Source organism: Gymnodraco acuticeps, unplaced genomic scaffold (assembly GCF_902827175.1).
Source record: "Gymnodraco acuticeps unplaced genomic scaffold, fGymAcu1.1, whole genome shotgun sequence".
NCBI classification, from domain to species: domain Eukaryota; kingdom Metazoa; phylum Chordata; class Actinopteri; order Perciformes; family Bathydraconidae; genus Gymnodraco; species Gymnodraco acuticeps.
The window spans coordinates 3,268,446-3,287,765 of NW_022990966.1; the positions used below are offsets into that span (position 1 = coordinate 3,268,446).

The 19,320-nt window shown below is 39.7% G+C and overlaps 1 protein-coding gene across 5 annotated transcripts in view; it reads right to left on the reverse strand.

Moving 5' to 3' along the window:
• Nucleotides 1–27: 27 nt before the first annotated feature.
• The window catches only part of larp1b (La ribonucleoprotein 1B), a 39,783-nt gene continuing 20,490 nt past the window's right edge, over nt 28–19,320 (reverse strand). For 4 of the 5 annotated variants that reach the window (XM_034235298.1, XM_034235296.1, XM_034235297.1 and 1 more), the window contains 10 exons: nt 18,993–19,156; nt 18,213–18,572; nt 11,659–11,770; nt 11,139–11,308; nt 9,941–10,047; nt 8,798–8,958; nt 8,038–8,182; nt 5,155–5,264; nt 2,141–2,268; nt 28–1,510 (listed from right to left, as the gene is read on the reverse strand). In XM_034235298.1, coding sequence (XP_034091189.1) covers nt 1,271–1,510; nt 2,141–2,268; nt 5,155–5,264; nt 8,038–8,182; nt 8,798–8,958; nt 9,941–10,047; nt 11,139–11,308; nt 11,659–11,770; nt 18,213–18,572; nt 18,993–19,156 — 1,697 coding nt within the window. In that variant the 3' untranslated portion in view covers nt 28–1,270. The remainder of the gene's footprint in view (nt 1,511–2,140; nt 2,269–5,154; nt 5,265–8,037; nt 8,183–8,797; nt 8,959–9,940; nt 10,048–11,138; nt 11,309–11,658; nt 11,771–18,212; nt 18,573–18,992; nt 19,157–19,320) is intronic. The other variant, XM_034235295.1, reaches the window with a different exon arrangement.

Genomic DNA, 19,320 nt, shown 5'->3' on the forward strand with positions numbered 1-19,320 from the left:
AGACAGAACAGATCACTCAAACACAGGTTTATACAATCAAATGTTATTTTATATTTTTTTGCATTTTACAATTCATGACTGTGGCATTAACATGCATTGCTTTATCCTAAATACACACTCAAAACCACACTACCAATAAAACAAAATCACTTCTTAAAATCAAAAAGAATAATCGAATAGCAAATGATTTTTTATAGTATTTACATTTTTTTTTCTTAAAGTTCAACTCTAAAACCTCTTTTAAGTTCATCGCTGAAGTAAAAGGAAAGTTAATGAATTAAGTGCTTAAGAGCACAAAGCCTCAAACATAATATGAAGTAAACTTCAAGCTAAAATAAACTGTAGTCTTATGATGCTAGCTTCACACCCACAATTACAGCAGAAACATTTCCTCTTTTTTTTTTCCATATATATAATATTCAATAGCAAAAGCCATTAAAAACTGCAATGATTACCTAAGACTAATTCCTCAAATCAAGTAAAAATAAAAACGAGAATAAAACAATAAATTATACTAGCTCTGGGTGTAAAACGGGACTATAAGTAAAGCTTCCCACATCATTTTGTCATTTTTTTCTTGCAGGTTTTAATTAAAAACCAACATGATACGTTTAGCTGTGAAGCCCGTCAGTGAAAACATCAGGACACATCTGATGAGCAGCAGCCTCGGGGGTCCTTCACAAATGTATGACTGCAGCAGTGATTGTCATGATAAAAAAGATATTAACGTCGTGAGAAAAGAAAAAAGCTGCAAGTGTTGTCAGTTTTGAACACATTCAAATGATGAATTGGGAAGACTTTAAAAATCTGAACTATTTTACCTCCTGGTGAATCAGATTAAGGCACACGAGACTATCTGCGTTATCTCTCATCTTGGCAAACTAGAATCACAGTTGAACAGGCGGAGAGCTCCATACAAACCAGAGCTCTTTACAGAATTTGAGATCAACGAAAAGTGTTGAAAGAGTTTTGGCAGAGAATAAAAAGGCAAAATGCAGGGAATGCATTTTTTTTTGTGTTTTTTTTTTTTGTGTATATGTTGTAAACGTTATGAGTGGCCAGGCGCACAGACTCAAGCTCACTGCCTACGCTTTGCTTTGCTTGCTTTAAAATGAAATGCACAGATAAAAACAATCATATTAAGTCAACCACGCTCAGTCTCTCTTCATACTCAAACACTTTTGCTACTGAAAAGAGCGAACGCTGATCTCAGAGCCGCCGTCGCCTCGCTCTTCATCTTCTTTCCAAACTCACACCTTCAGGAGGAGCTTCATTTGTTAGCTGCGACACTTTCCTTCTTCCCGGGCTCGGCCTTCTTCCCCTGGGCGGCGGCGGCTGTTTTCGGGGCGTTGTCTTTGGGCGTGTTCTGTGCAGCGCTGGAGGTGGTGGAGGATTTTGAGGCCGGCGCAGGTTTTGAGGTAGTGTTGGAAGGATGTCGCCGACGCCTCCCTTCATCCCCAGCCGAGGATGAGAGACGTCTCCTCCTGCCTCCCTCATCTCCCATCGGGGGCTGCAGGAAATACAGGTCAGAGGTCAATGCATAATAGGGCGGAAAACATTGAATGATCAACAAAAACAACAAAAAGATTCAACTATTTAGATAATCTATTACTCGTTATAGTCTAATATAATAATAAGTATAACGAGTGTTTTTAAATGTCATTTCATAATATGTTTCTTAATATCTTTCATTTTTGTAAAGCACTTTGAATTGCCTTGTGTTGAAATGTGCTATATAAATAAACTTGCCTTGCAAAAAAGGTAAAGGTAAAATCTTCAACCTCAAAATACATTTTATTCTCTTGCAGCTGTTCCTGATTATAATAAATATATTATAAAAGTTATGATGCTCCATCTGAAACCGGATGCACATGATGAGTTAGTGTGCACATTTATCCTGTATGTAAAGTATTAAATGTCTAAAAGTAGAGGTATAGCAGGATAATGTGCGAGATGATAGCTATGTCCATGTTTTTTCCATAGTCCAAGTAAATAACTTATATGTTCTCATTGTCACAGATTGTGCTGCATTGTCTCAATCCTCACCTGTTCAATGTTTCAGGTGTTATTGTATTGTAGGTGTTGTGATATTTGCCACTTGTGTTTTTCAGTCACACGGTATCATTCATTTCAGACTCACCATGACCCTGAAGTCCTCCAGGTTCTTGAACTGGGAGAGGTGCTCCTGCAGCTTCGGGTCGATGGGCTGGTTCTTCACCTTCGAGTATTTCAGGAACGCCCAGAACTTCTCCAGTCCGTACAGCTGACCTGCAGCACAATGCCCAACTGATTCAGTACAAATTCACTGTGTATGGTGGAAATATGATAGCGCTGACGTACATCATCAGCATTCTCTCTGAATTCTCCTTTTCAGATTGTATTACCAGGAGATTTTTGAGCTACATAGCTTACTGTAAAGTGCAATAATTGGTATGATGAATAATGCAATTTAAAAATACTCTTTCAGATAATAGCTTTTATAATTTGTTATGCTTTTGGTAAAATGGTAAATGGACTGTACTTATATAGCGCTTTATCCAGTCTTTACGACCCCTCAAAGCGCTTTACATACTACATGTCATTCACCCATTCATACAGAGCGGTACCACTTGCTCTAGGACCTAACATTCACACACATTCACACACCGTTGGCCATGCCATCGGGAGCAACTCAGGGTTAAGTATCTTGCCCAAGGATACATCGACATGTTGACTGCACGGGCTGGGATCGAACCCACAACCTTCTGGTTGAAAGACGACCACATTCCCTCGCAGCCACAGTCGCCGTCTTTTCCTTTGGTTGTTCATTTAATTATTAATGTAAGCTTCCAAGTGGTTCGTCATCTCACAGAAACAATAAGAAGCAGGTAAACTGATCTGATAAACGCTGTCGTTAAATTAACCCAAACTATTTAATTTAAAATAGAATATAGAGAAACTAGTCCCATTTTTAATGTTGATGAAGAATAGATTTCTCTCTCCGAAATCTGACACTCAAATGAAAACGAGGACACTAAATATTGTGCATTAGATAGTAAAAAGAGATTTAAAGCCATATTGTATAATGATCCCCCCGCAGAGACGTGCAATGCTTTCCCTTTTATCAGATAAAAACTGTGCTTTAAGATAAGAAAATGACTCATGTTGGCCACATCAATCCAGGAACCATCTTAATTAGTGCATCAATTATCAGTCCTCTGTGACTCATGAGAACAGCATCGAGCTGCGGTCCGACGCTATGAGTCGTTCGGTCTGTGTCGGGTCAGAATGGGAAACCAGAGCAAGTGAGCTGGAAATAAGCGGCTGCTGCAGTCTTTAGTGGCCGTCCTCCATTCTGCCTCACTGACTCACTGAGTGTTGAGATCCTTTCAGAAATCGACTTTAATCCCTTTTTTCCTCCTTTCACACTTTCAGCTTAGAGGGGGGAAATCTGCCCCGTGAACCTTTAAGTCGGGTCAAACAGGACACACGTTGGCATTATTTAGCATTAATAAGCTTGAAATGCCACACACCATAGTGCAGTTGTGTTTAGATGTGTGTTTAACAACTATAGCTCGTTATATGAAGCACGACAACAGCTGATGAATGTTTCAAACATATCTGCACAACCCTCCACTTTAGTTTGCCATACTGTCATTGTCCTAAGTGTTTTCGTTTTTTAGCTTTAACGGTTGTTTAATATATATATATATATATTTCAATTTGGTGTAAATTCTTGTCTTAGATTGACTTGGATTGTTTATGTTTGCACCACCAAACACCAAAGTGAATTCCTTGTATGCGTCAAAGTATCTGGCAATAAACTTGATTCTGATCTATTATATAATAGTTTGAGATATATATTATAAATCTCAAACTAAGGCCTTTGAATGATTTTAATGTAATTTGACAATGTCACTTTTTAATGAGGTGCCTGTTTCAAGGAAAGAAAGACGTTGTGGGTATGGGATGCCATTTTATTAAATTAATTAATAATAAGCATATTAAATATATGTATATGGAAATGAAATAAATAAATTAGGCTCCTAGCACATTCCTTGTATCTGCTCAGTTTAACTATATTAAAGCACTGCTACTGAATCTTTTCAATTCTTAATCAGAATCCCTTTATTAGTCCCACAGAGGGGAGCATTTACATTGTTACAGCAGAAAAGAGCCAAACACAGCTTAATGTTACCTTTTAATGTTAGAAAGTATTATTATTATTTGGTATTCTGTATATTTAATTTATTAAAACATGTTTTGTAGTGGTGTATACTCCTGTCATCCTCAAATAATATGAAGGTTTAGTTGAAACAAATACACTTTTTCTAAATGAAAGTTCTGAATCATATTTTCACAAATTAATTTGGATGTCCCAACTTCATGTTGCTTCATGGCTTCGTGTTTATGTGACCTATATTACAAACCAGAGTCCTGCATCGGGTCGGGTTCCCGACGGGTGACCCGCAAAAAAGGTGATTCGCGGGTGGTATTTTTTCAAACGCTTTTTTCCGGGTTCGGTTCTGGGTAAAACAAAGATGATGCGGGTCGGGTCGCGGGTGTTGCATAATAAATATATTAAAATAATAATAATTTAGTTTAAATCCTCAGACCTCTCCCCCGCGGGACTGCACATAATCATAACCTCTGCAGCGCATCAATCTGCTGCTGAGCGCGCCACATTCGAAATGGCTGAGGTGAAGCTCGAGCGGAGAATACAGCATTTTCAATAACACTTCCTCAAGAGCGAAATCCAACGTCTGGGAGGCTTTTGGTTCCTCGATGGAGAAAAGAACCAACATCCCACGCTTTTTGAGACAAATATGCAACTGCGTGTGTTAATAATTGCACGTTTTCACTGCTCATATATAGGCTATGCGTGTTCGGGTCGGGTTGCAGATCTTGTGCCGACGGGTCGGGTCGGGTTGCGGAACTAATTGGCAATATGTGCGGGTAGCGGGGCGGGTTCGGTATTGCACGTCGCGGGAGCGGGTCTTGAAAATCAGACCCGTGCAGGACTCTGTTACAAACTACTGCACCCACATTGGAAACACCCAGTTTGTGTTGACATACTCAAACAGTGACGTAACTTCATCCTGAAAATCTCAGTGAGCCAGTAGGAGTGTAAATATGGAGTTTGGGCGCTCTTGGTCACTTTCTGAGGGACATTACCTCTCTCAAAGTCCTTGAGGGTTTCTGCTTGGAAGTCCTTGAACAGCTCGGACCTGAATCTCTTCTCCAAACCGTAGCTGTAGTATCTGAAGAGACACTCCAGCCCGTACCTGCAGATGAGGGGAACAAATATTGAACAGCGCTGAGAAAACAAAGACAAGTAAACACACCCTGCATGTAAATGTTTTGTTTTTACGGGGAGGGTGTTTTGTGATGCAACTGTAAGCGGCTATTTTCCCACATGTAGCGCCAACAGCTCACAACAGTAGGAGCTTTGTCTCACTGCTTATTAATAGCTTTGCATGTCTCTTTAATTAAAGCAGAACAGGACTGACAAGTGAATAGTCTGATAAAGTCAACATAAACAGCTGATGGTAGCAACACTGTCTGCACACGCCCTCCCAATTATTCAGACAAGAATGTGGGTTTGGCCGGTGAGAAAAGATTTCTTCGGGCAGATAAACAACAATGTGACATCGAGGCAGCCCCCCCCCCGAATGCTGACCCTCTGCTGTCGAATAACAGTGGTCAAAAACTGCTTCTGCTTCTAACACAGAGGGAGGTGTAATGATCTGCAATTTAAACATTTGGAGAAGCAGTCAAGAGCATTTGTTTTAGACACCTGCAGGTCCGCTGCAACTCTGACTACTTTTAAATCCAGGCTAAAGACTTTTCTTTTTGTCGCTGCTTTTAATTGAACTATTCATATCTTAGACTGCACTGTAACTTTTAATGTTTATTTTATGAGCTTTTCTTTTTAATGACTGATTTTAAAATGCCATTTTCTTAATGTGTTTCGTTTTTTGTAAAGCACTTTGAATTGCCTTGTGTTGAAAAGTGCTATATAAATAAACTTGCCTTGCCTAGACACCAAAAAGTGAGTGGTGCATGTTATAATTAGAATGTTTTGACCCCTTTACCTTGCCATCAGACAAAGGATCTAAAGCTGTTCTCAGCTCTCTTCAAAGCCACCAGACTCATTGCCAAACAGTCATTTTCCCTCACAGAATACAAGAGTTTCTGCTCTCTTATGGCGCTTTTCCACTGCAACACGTAGCACTTTTTTTTGCTTTTCCACTAGGGCTAGTTCCGGCTCAGGGCTACTTTTTCACCTTTTTTCTGGCCCTCAAATCGAGGTTCTTACCGGACTGAATATGCTATACTAGTGACGTAAACACTCGACTGCTGAATGGTCAGAGAGAATCGCTTCATTTTCTACTGAACTTCAAACTATGGATTTGTACTTTATACTGATCACAACTATCCCTTTAAAGGGATAGTGGAAATTGAACCCCAAATAGTTTCGTTTTAACTTATATACAAGCATAATTACGTACCAAAACAATCACACCTGATTACAAAAATATAATAATTGCCTTACGCATGTTAGAAGCACTTTATTGCAGCTTCCCCGAAGTTTTTTAGAAACGAAATGTTCGACTCAGCCAAACCGGAAGTGACGAAAACTCAGGAAGACGAAACGATAACAAACAATGGCGTCTATGCAGAATGAACGTGGAAGGGCAAATATACCAGACAAAGAAGAAGGATTGTACGAGGTATCCAGTGATGATAGCGAGTCAGAAACATCCTCTCGGCTTTCCTACGAAAATGTCGTTTTAGGAACTGAATCTGAATCCGGTTCAGTAAGCGACGATGGTGACAATATTGAGCCAGACGATGGACCATTACGTCCTTATTTGTTCGAGCCCGAGGTGATGGAGTTAGTTCACGGCATGGGCAATGGCGAGGATAACCAGGAGCAGGCGCCAGATGATGCACCCCTACGCACAAATAATCTTGACTGGTAGGTCCCTAAGCATAGCTCACGGCTCGGCACGCTTAAAGCGAGCTACCCGCTGCAGTGGAAACGCGCCATTATATATTGCAAAAGTTGGCATGCATGTACTGTAGGCCTATGGCTATGCCCGAGGATGACTGCATGTAGGGTACATTTCATAACATACCAGGGTCAGGTTCACATAAATTATCTTGTCACATTTATTATTGTATATGTAACAGCCTTATGGGCATTAATTACATGAATAAATTGAAATGAATTGTATACTAGCATGATATACAGCTAGAGCCAATCGGTCTTTTGACGTAGTAGGTTCCTAATCCTAGGCTAGCCAGGCTGCCTGTCAAGTGTAGGCTATACTCACAGTACTGTTAGTCTATCATGTCTATATGATGACTGTAGTGTACACATTCAACACTGTGTACCGGATTATCGGATGACGAGGCCTCCGGTCGCCTAATCGACAGGCAATAAATGGCGTTGTACACAATGGTACAGGCTAATGATGCATTAAATCAGCTAGAAAACATAATAAAATACTCACTTCTTATGTATTCCACTTTCAATTTGAGCTAGAGACTGAGGAATCTCGAAACAATCGTCAGTAAAATGACTGCACACGACTGCCGAAGTACTCGTCAGCTTCGGCTCCGTGAAGTTTGCCCGTGTTATCTGAACAAATTTCACCCACTGACGACGAATGGCTGGGTTTCTTGGAAACGCATGCGTCGATACGCCATTCTCTGCATTTGCTGTCGAACTACAGCCATACAAAACACATCTATTCACCATAATAAAGGTCGGCTATTGACATGCAAATGCTATTGAATGTCCGCCATTGTTTGTGCCCGTCGTCCTTTGTTTTCGTCATCACCCGAAGATTCCCGACGATTACCGAAGTATTTCGTTTCATTGAGAGGGCGTGGTCGGGATCAGTAAAATAGAAAATAAAATGAAACTAGGCGCATGAAATTAAAAAAAATTGTTTATTATGCTTATTTTTAATAAAAATACATAAGTTAAACCCAAAATTCGCGGATTTCCACTATCCCTTTAACATTTAAACATCTATACATTCTCACCTGTAGTTGTCTTTGGCATCTTCCAGAGCATGCAGTTTGAACTCCTCATACATCTTCCTGTTGAAGTTGTCCCTCAGGAAGAAGGACCAGAACCTGAACAGCGTGTTCATCTCCCCCGACTGACCGACCCCCAGACGCTTCCTCTCTGCAAAAACATCGATTCAGTCACCGGAGAGCACAGAGAAAAAGCCTCGTCTTCAATACACAGGCGGTCACTAGATGATCACGATCACCAGTACATGTGGTGATCATGAGAGTCTGTAAACTGCTTTCAAAAAATGCTTAAAACCAATCTATACACTGTATATGGTCTTCTTTATTTGTATATGTGTTTATACCTATACATATGTGTTTTTCCCCCCTTTGAAGCACTTAACTTTGATTAAAAAAAAAAGGTGATTACTTACAAGATAGGGTTACAAGACCATAAACTCAATTTCTTTCTAGGTACTATATTCATTTACTTACTATGGTCACATATACACTGACTTAGTAATGGACATACATACACTTACTTAGTGGCTAGGTCATATATACACTTACTTACCTACTAGGTCATATATAGCCTCACTTATTTACTTACTAAGTCACCTATAAACGTACTTCCATACTTACTAACTAATATACACACTTACCTACTTACTAGGTAGTATATACAGTAACTTACTTAATTACAATAAATACACATATAATACATTTAATGCTCGTTCAGTGTAAACCTTCCTAAACGTGAGAGCATGTGAGGGAGTTTGTCCCGTACCATTAAGACACCGGCGGAGGTACTTGTGGTATCCCTGCTGAGTGAAGCCGTTGTCCCGCAGCAGATCGTGGGATGGATGCCAGAATTTGGGCAGAGAGTGGGGGGTGCAACCGTAACTTCCTGTCAGCGGAGCCCCTTCTGACGGGGAGGCGTTGGAGCTGCTGTAAGAGAAGGAACGGAGACGTTTCAGTGACATAGTTTATATTCTAGGATTGCTCTTATGTCAAGTTTATTAGTCTCACTTCTCTAATCTATCAAGGTTTATTGTTTTATTAAACCGGACTATTTATTACCCTGTAGTCAACACCAGCTGACATGTATGACTATTTTTATTATTTTACTGATGTGTGTTTAAGATAGCTTACTCTTTATATCGCATGCCTCTTTTACCTGATATGCCCCTTTCGCTGTAACACTGAACATTTTCAGGAATTCTGATTCAGATTAATCAATAGGTCGACTGGAATGAAATTGTTAGTCATTTTTAAAGAGGATAGCAAAATATATTTACAATTTCTAGTAGGGCTGCTCGATTATGGCAAAAATCATAATCTCGATTATTTGGGTCAATAATTGATATCACGATTATTAAAAACGATTATCCATTTACTTTGGAAACATCCATTTATTGGAAAAATGTGAAGAGTATGTTTTTAACAGTTGATTACCCTGAACTTTAAGTTTAATTCAACTGAAATACAACATTTTTTTTTTAAATTTAGATTATGTTGTTTTCATAATCGTTGCAAGCCAAAATCGTAATTGCGATTAAAATACGATTAATTGAGCAGCCCTAATTTCTAGCCCTTAAAACATGAGGATTAGGTGCTCTTCTATCTTTTCTATTATTGTAAATTGAATATTTGTAGGTTTTTGACAACTCAAGACATTTGACTATCCTGCGATAACTGAACATGAAAAATATGTTAGGAAATCATTACAAGGCGTTAAATATTAAAAGTCTTTATATATTTTTAAATAAATAACCATTATCTTCCCGAATTAAGAGGTCATATTGGTATATTGTCAAAGAAAACCTGATATTGTGATGATAAGCTCACAGTCAAAGAAACAGGTTTATAAGGTTAACATCCGCTACAGTTCAGCATCTTTACAGTGGTGTAGGAAAACGAGTAGTGGGACCTGATGGACGCAGAGCGGGGCCGGTGCTCCCGGGAGTCCATCACCCAGCCGATGTGAGCTTCCTGAGGCGGGTTCGAACTGTGGCGAGTCTTCTTCTTCCTCGGCGTCTGCTCCAGGGAAAAGAGATTCATGTATTACAAAGAAATGTTTACTAAGACGGGATATCATTTCTAATCTTTCAGCTACAGAATGTCTTCTGATAACTGGGATTCTGGGACGTATGTCAAGTTGAGTTGGCATTATTGATGGTTTGTTATAATTTAGAGACAGATAAAATAAATGCTTTATTATTATTATTATTAGGGGTTTCTCTTTCTGGCAAGACCTCTTTCATGCACATACTCAAAGTGGTGCAGAAGCCTCAGCCATTTTAATTCCGGTATTTCATTTAACCCGTTTTTGCTCTTATATGGGTGGGAGTGGAAGAGGGTAAGGCATTTTTGTCTCCTTATGTAAGTTGACTGCTCATACTTGGTATTTAAAATGATGAAACGAGCCCTTCAAACTCCGTCTGGTACTTGTGGAAACAGCAAAGTATTTGCAAATGTTGTCTGACCCTTTGTAACCATGTAAACAAACACATGTGAAACAAATAACTGGTCTGCAGCGTGTGCCAGGAGGGATATGCAAAGAGAGAGAGAGTCTGTAGTCGGGAGCCTGATGTCAGAACTGCACAAACAAAAGCTGTGAAATATAAATTGGATAGAATGGAAGTATTGTCAACGGGCTTTAAACTGGAATAATTTGATGAATAGTTGGACTTCATCATGGAGCAAATTTCCCTAATAATAGTGCTAATTCCATGTTTCACAATAAGTTGACTCGATGTGTATAAACAAAAACATTGTTGCCGTATTTATGCCTGATTAGATGTTATTAGTGTGTTGATGGAGCAGCTACAATGTTAGAATAGCCCTGATCGATCCCAACTCCTTTCAGGAAACAAACATTTTTTTTAAATGTGCTTGTCCATTGCGGAAAGAGACTTGAAAAAGTGTTTAATTCAGACTTTGGCAACATTTTGTTCAATTTATTGCAATTAAATAACAGCAAAAACTGTTTAATTTGGGTTAAATCCTCATTAATAAAACAGATACTGTAAGCCAAAGTTGAGCGAGGAAATGTTCCTGCCGATTTGTATGAACACGGCATTACATCCAAGATCTCCGACCGCAACACTTGGAGAGAGAGATCTGACCTGTCCGTCGATGGTGCCGCTCTCCTTCATGACGGGGTAGAAGCGAGGCGTCTTGCTGGGGTCCTGGCGCCCGGGGGTGCGAGGCGTTTTGGGGGTGCGGGGTTGGTGAGCGACGGGTGACTCTGGGACCGTAGCAGGAAGAGATCGAGCCATCTCTGCTCCACTGTCCACTGAGAACACAGCGTTCACACACAATAAACACATTCATATATTTCTTCCCATGGTCATGCATGTGAGGCCCTATTCGTTACATTACAAAGACCTATAGTTTAAGACTGATTGAAGTCAATAGCTGTTACAACACTAATATGATCGATAATGAGGACTACCAGGTCTTCGGCATCATTTGGCTAGCATGCATATGAATGTTTTTTTTGTAAGAGGGTTAAAGAACAGGGGTTTAACTTAAGCAAATATGTCAGAATGTTAATAAACAACAACAATTAATAGTTATTAAACACTAGTTAAATATTATATTATATGTGTGGTTAAAATACAGCTAGCACATCCACAAACCCACCTGGCAACAGAGGAGGCGAGATGTCCTGATTCGGCTCAACGGGCACTTTGGGGGCGAGAGTTTCAAACTCGTCTTTGCTGATGACGTTCAGCTTCTTAAAGCTCTCCACTTCCTGCAGGGGGACACACAGAAACACAATTCATGAATCTGCAAAACTAGTTGAAGCTAAAGCACCTGTAAAAACTGAGTTCACATTAAATACTTTATTTAATTCTAACTATTCTATTAAAAAACATCTGTAAATGCACCCATGTTGTGTGTTTTTTTAAAAATAATATTCTTTTAGTGGTGAAAAATAATATTAATTAAATGCCGTAGTTTGAAACCAACAGAAAAGGTAAATGTATTTGAGAGACCAAAAAGCTTTATTTTATTAAACTGAGTTAATAATAAGTGTTAATGCTGATAAACTCCAAATTGAACTCTATTATTAGTCTATTTTATTGCATGATGTCATTAACAAGTACGAGTAACATAACTGACACTCTCACTATTCCTGGACTGCAGTCAGATAATTAACCAATAATATTATCCCCTCTCAGTTACAGTGTATACTGATAACAACACTTGTGTGACACTCAGCAGTTGTGCCGCACTTTGAACAACACGTCAGCGTCTGAAAGAGAATCCAGGTGACCTTCCTCTGTGTGTTCAGGCGTGAAATTTCCCACATGTGGCGACATCAGTCCCAACCTTTGACCCGGAAAACGAGCCGACAGCTTCACAAACTCACCGTCAAAAAAAAGACATCATTCTTATATTTTGTGCATTTCCTAGCATGCAATTTAAAACCCTTGATATATATGCATAGACTTCTTGTATCACATTTTCTCTGGAGACTTTAGATAAAGCAGACTTTTAGTAAGTAAAACATAATAACATTATTAGTTACATTTTAAACACCAAGTGTGCAAAACATCCATCCATCCATCCATCCATCCATCTTCTCCCGCTTATCCGTGGTCGGGTCGCGGGGGTAGCAGTTCCAGCAGAGAGCCCCAAACTTTCTTTTCCCTGGCGACATCAACCAGCTCTGACTGGGGGATCCCAAGGCGCTCCCAGGCCAGCGAAGAGATATAATCCCTCCACCTGGTCCTAGGTCTACCCCTTGGTCTCTTCCCAGCTGGACGTGCCTGGAACACCTCCCTAGGGAGGCACCCAGGTGGCATCCTAACTAGGTGCCCGAACCACCTCAACTGGCTCCTTTCGACGCGTAGGAGGAGCGGCTCAACTCCGAGTCCCTCCCTGATGACCGAACTTCTCACCTCATCCCTAAGGGAGCCACCAGCCACCCTGCGGAGAAAACCCATCTCGGCCGCTTGTATCCATGTGCAAAACAGATGTTTATTAATCAATAAACATCTGTTCTGGTGTGGTTGACTTTTCATGAAATAAACCCTTAATTTGTATTACATTTTAAGGTAACGTAAAATCCCTGAACTAACGCTCGCCTTTCACTTAATAATAATAATAATAATAATAATAATAATAGCGCCTCACTTTAAAGTTTAAAAAAAAGAAACCGAGATATTAAAATATTATTAATTACTTCAGCAAATAAACAATGGCTATTAAACCTACTATCTTACTACCTATTTATTTATTTTGTATGTGTATCCCATGTTCTCTCACATAATATAATCATAAATGTATTTAAATAAGAATAACATAATGAGTATTACTGTTTATGTGTGTTATTGCATTTATAAGACTGATCTAACGTTTGATTTTGAATCCCCTGATTTATTTGACTTTTACTCAGTACATATTGTACCAGTGATGACAAAGCAATACTGAATACTGATCCCAGATCATTTAAAGTATTGCCAAGTAAATCTCTATTTCAATAAGATAAGATAACGCAGTGTGACCTGTAGACCGTGTTTAGAGACAGCTCCCCCCTCGGGAAGCAGCTGCGAGACACTCTTCAGTCTGCAGCTCGCAGAGTGAGGGGGCGATAAATTGTAGTTTATTTCTGTCCCGCTCCACAGCGAGAGATTTAACAGTTCTGTCACAAAGTCTTTAAGTCAGAGCGATCGGAGCGAAGCTTTAGGGAGGCGTCTGAAACTTTAAACTGTGCAGAGAACAGCCAAACTGCGACCTTTGTGTGTATTTATGAATAATGATTTAACTGTTTTTACTGACTGTGTCTTAACAGTCAGTAAAAACGTAACTGTGGCCAAAGAACAGAAGAGTAAAAAACATCGAGATAAAACATTTCACCGATCAGAATCAACTGTTAAATCGCAAAATGATGTTTGATAATGATTCTACATTTATATGTGATACCTTCTTCTGAGTGTCTTTATGGCATTCAAGTTTTGATTTGATGTTTTTTGTTTTTAGCTGCTCTCTTTTTCTCTAAAGCGCTTGTCAACATTTTAATCAAAGTTGTTTATACATTTTACTAAATAAAAATGTAATATTTACAAGTTTATTATTTGCATTATCTCCATAATATTAAATATTATTATATAAAATGTAGCATTTTTTGTCTGTTCTTTGTAAAAACAAATATATATAAAAGGGATTTAGGAAATTCAAATAGTGGAAAATAACCAGTAGGTTTAAAAACCCACATCTAATAGCTGTAGCCCAAATGTTCAGAAGCGCCGTAATTCATCGTTGGTCTGTACAAAACGAAAATGTAAGTTATATTATTTTTACTGACCTAAGGCACAATGAAAGCAAACTTGTTTTAATCAAATAACAGTTCAAGGAGAGTGAGCCTTATTTAGACTTGTGACTCATCTGATTGATCAAAAATGGATTGTCCGTATTTAGGGATGCTCCGATCGCCAATTTTGGGGAATCAGTATCGGCCGATACCGATCGCCGATCCGATCGAGTGGGCGGGGCCTATGGGGATCTTCCATTTCAAGTGATGTTTAAAACTCAGTTAATGGGGCTCATTCACTGGAGCTTCCACAAACAACCAACTTAATTATTACATTATTACATTATTCAAGTTTACATTCACTTATAATAATAACACAGGAGAAATGAGCGGAAGCGCTCTCTTTTCCTCTCTCCCTCTCTCTCTCCCCTGACAGCCCGTCAGTATCTCATGCAGCTCGCTGATCCAGTAATGACTGACCCGACAGTGAATAATAAATATATGTATAACTAGTTTAGCTTGTCCCAGAGGTAGATAAATAGCTAAGTGTGTTAGGTCTAACTCTTGTGTGTTTCGCTCCGCTTACCGGTCCGTCACAGCGGGCGGAGCTGCAGGATTTCTGCTTCACACACACGTTGCATACCACTATTTTACTGTCTTTTCGGACATCTTAAACTACTACCTGACCGGTGAAGCCATTTTGGCGAGCTTGTTTTGCCGCGCACAGAGAAAAGTGTCATGTATTTTACGTCATGCAATCGGCTCTCGCGATCGGCATTTTTAGAGAGCACCGATCGATCAGCAGAGAGTGAATATCGGCTGATATCGATCGGCGGCCGATCGGAGCATCCCTATCCGTATTGGTAGTCTTGAGGATGGTAAGTCTTATCCTCAGGGAATAAAGCACATGTTCATTTGTGCTCAACAGTAATGAATGTGTAGATGTTTCTTAATATGAATAGTAGCTTTACCGCTGCATGATGTGTAAAATCGAAGATATTCTATAAGTCAAAAATAGCACATTTTAGATAGTAGGATATTTATTTGGCAAAATCTTTGGAATAAAAAAGAGCTTTAAGTTCCCATGATAATTTGTAAGAACTGTTTTTATATTGATGCAATATTGGTGAGAGTTCAATCTGAATAAGGCTTCAGGAAAACATTTAACTCAAGACTATCTGAATGAAAATGTAACAGAATTTAGAAATATTTAGTCCAGAAGAGATTTCGAATGGGTCTTCAAAAGGTTATACAATAAACACAACCTGTATTAGACTACAGACAACTTCAATCATCCCCATGCCACAAATATAAGTTTAAATTAAGATATTTCAGCTTTCTTGAACAAGCTTTAACATGTTTTCTGTTTTTTTTACAACAGTAAAGAAAGACCATCTTAAAATTCAGTTTCATTCAACTTGAACAATAAGAAAGGAGAACACTAAATAATTAAACTGGGCCTCAGTGTGTCTGTCTCCTGTAGCTGAGCTGTTTATGTGTGTGTCTGTAACAGTGAGTGACCCCTCTGACTCACTGATGATGAAATAAACAAGGAATTCAGTGGTGAACGACATGTCAGCAAATTCAATAACAGGAAGTGAATCATTTTTCCAAGGCCGGGCAGCTGGACACAAAAAAGATACCCTCCATTTTCTCCGAGGCACTCTTGAGCCTCCCTCTTTTTCTCACAAGACTGAAATGTAGTGATTTTTAACTCAAATAACTGTCTTTGGAAAAGCTTTGTTCACTAATAGTAAAGATACAAATACCAAATAAATCAACTAATTATAAAAAAGCATGCATGACCTTCCTTTTTCTAACAGAGCAAGTCAATTCATCCCATATAAAGTGGTTGTGGTAAAAATATATCTTAAATGGTCGTTTTTTTTATGTGAAACATGTATTTCTCTTTAAAGTGAACTGAATCTAAAGACATGTGCTTATTTGGCTTCTATATGTTATTCATTAAATATAATGTGCTTATTAGGGCTGTCAGTCCATGAGTGGACAAATATGCTTTATGAAAATGTTTGTTTATTATCATTGGAACAATGACAAATATTCTCCTGAATATTCTCAACACAACAACCTGGAACCTCTCTCTCTCTCTCTTACACTCTCTCCCAACCCTGTGTACTTCTTTGCACTGAGCCAGTTGCTCAAACAGACTGTTTACAGTTGTCGGCGAAATCCCGCTCCTCTGTCTTCATCTCCAGTCAAAGCATGAGACTGAAGTTCCCACTGTGGGTCAAAATAATGACTGATGTGCAGTCGACACGTTGGATGCGGTCCGAATTATCTAACGCAGCCCCTCGTCCTCCACAATGTTAAGCTGTAGCCACCCATTTAGCTATCGCTGTTGTTGTACAGGCGTCTCCCCGGCAAACTTTCAAGCGTGGTCTGCTGCAAGCGAGTGGCAGGAGCGGGGCTTTCAGCATCAGCTGTGTGCTTGGCTTGACGTTTAAAACAACTTTTTTTGTATCCATATCTTTCGCTAGCTTCTGGGAAGTCTTAATGTTCAGTCCAGCGTCTTCAGACATGAGGTTGGTCTACATGTGTTCATCTGTCACATCTGTTCTCTAGCTCTCCACGAAGACCTGCTCAGACACGTTTGTTCCCCTAAACTGCTTTACTTTAATTAGCTGTCAATCAAAAGAGGGATTTACACACTTAAAGGTCAAATACTTGGATTTGGTTGTTTAAACTTTAACCTCATTAAAGGTGGAACCTTAACCCAGAAAAAGTTTATAATAATACTGGGTTCAAGTTGTTCTTAAGGACACAGGAAATATGAATATGTCACCTTTAAATGGCCAAAGAACAGAAGAGTAAAGAACAGCGAGATAAAACATTTCACCGATCCGAATCAACTGTAATATCGCAAAATGCAAAATTATGTTTAATAATGATTCTACATGTATATGTGATACCTTCTTCTGAGTGTCTTTATGGCATTCAAGTTTTTATTTTTTAGCTGCTCTCTTTTTCACTATCATTATCTCCATAATATTAAATATTATTATATAAAATGTAGCTTTTTTTTGTCAGTTCTTTGTAAAAAAATATATATATAAAAAGGGATTTAGGAAATTCAAATAGTGGGAAATAACCAGTAGGTTTAAAAACCCACATCTAATAGAGTGCCACGGTGACGCGTCCTAAAACCCGGAAGTAAGTTAGCATTCTTACCACTTCCGGTTCCTTCGACAAAAAGCAATTTCTCCATAGGATGTTGGAAAATAGCTGGAAATAAGGTCTGTGGTTGACACACATTTAAGAGACAGATCACGTTTTGTTCTACGACATTAAATACATCAGCTGGTGATTTTTGAAGAGTTTACGCATCTGAAAAACGATGGTTGTTAACAAGTGGCTGAATAGGACTACAGAAGTTGTCGAGGCCGTTTTACGTCATTACACCAAACACGTAAACACTCCCGCTAAGTTTGTTTTTCCCCGTGTTCTGCATGAAGCAAGTACCTGCCTCCTGCTAACTGTTCAAACAAACGCTTCAACTTGTACCATTTTGAATCTGTAGTTTTGAATATGGATCTTAAGTTGTGCGTGACGTTTATAGCATAACGTTAGCATTTTGTTTCTGGCGACTAGATTTATGATTCGAAAACTATAAGAGTAGGGTAGACATGTGGAGATTATCCGGCTGAACAAAACGTGATCCGTCTCTTAAATGTGTGTCAACCACAGACCTTATTTCGAGCTATTTTCCAAAATCCTATGGAGAAATTGCATTGCTTTTTGTAGAGGGAACCTGAAGGAGTTTACTTCCGGGTTTTAGGATGCGTCACTGCGGCACTCTATAGCTGTAACCCAAATGTTCAGAAGCGCGCTAATTCATCGTTAGTCTGTAAAAAAGGAAAATGTAAGTTATTTTCTTCTAATTGTCCCTCCTGAGACACCATCCTCCCCGTTTCCTCACCTTGAAGCTCTCCACCTGCTCCTCCTCCTTCCACAGGTCCTGCTCGTAGTAGAACAGCCCGTCGTTGATGGCCTTGGCGAGGTCGGTGGTGAACTTGGCTCGGGACTCGTGGTTCCCCGTCCGGTCTCCAGCGGGGTGCTTGCGGACGTGCGGGGGCGTCTGGGTGACGATGAGGATCTTGTTGACGTCCTGGTCGTCCATCTCATAGTCCGAGTCATCCTCGTCTGACCAGTCGGTGAAACGGTTCTTCCTCGGCGCCATCTGCTCCATCTCCTCATCGAACAGGAAGTCCAGCTCCTCTTGGACGGGCGCGGCCTGCGGAGGAGCCTCTTGGCTGCATGGAGAAGCCTCGCTGCGCTCCTGGAAACACAGACAGAAACACACAGTGATTAACAAAGGAACCGCAATAAACCGGATGGTTGGATGATGAAATTGAGAGTTAAATGTTTAACAAACAGTTTGATACTTTGAGGAAAAACATTTCATGCATGTTTTCGTGCAGAGAATTCAACTAGATTGGTGCAACTCTCACCACAAAAAAGCAATGAGACTTATGTTCCAAGATTCTGAATCGATTTAGAAAATAAAATAAAAATGCTTAAATATATCTGGATAACAGGCCATATCGCTTTTTATTTTTGATGTCAAATAAGTTGCAGGCCGAAAGATGGGCGAGGACAAAAAACAAAGACATGAACAGGAGGTACATAGAAAGACGATGTTATGAGAAACAGAAGAAGGGATGATGGAAGGGATGAAAAATGGATGATCATTCGGTACCTTTCCAGAGGGCTGTCGGTGGCGTTTCTCCACCTGGATCCAGGCGTCGGGGTCGGGCGGGGGGGCGTCTTTGTCGGGGGGGGACTCCTGGCTGGAGGAGCTAGGGTCAGCAGAGTCCTGAGACTCAGAGGATTCGGGAGGATTCATCTTCTCAGGCGATGAAGCTGAAAGGTCCAAACACATCACAGTCACACATCACACACCCAGACAACGTTCAGTTGAGCTTTGAAATCACACATCGCCCTGTCAGCTCACATTTAGCTACAGGAGGAGCTGAAGACTCAACACAGCACTGGATTCATGCTCATACAAATTGGTCTTTAAACTC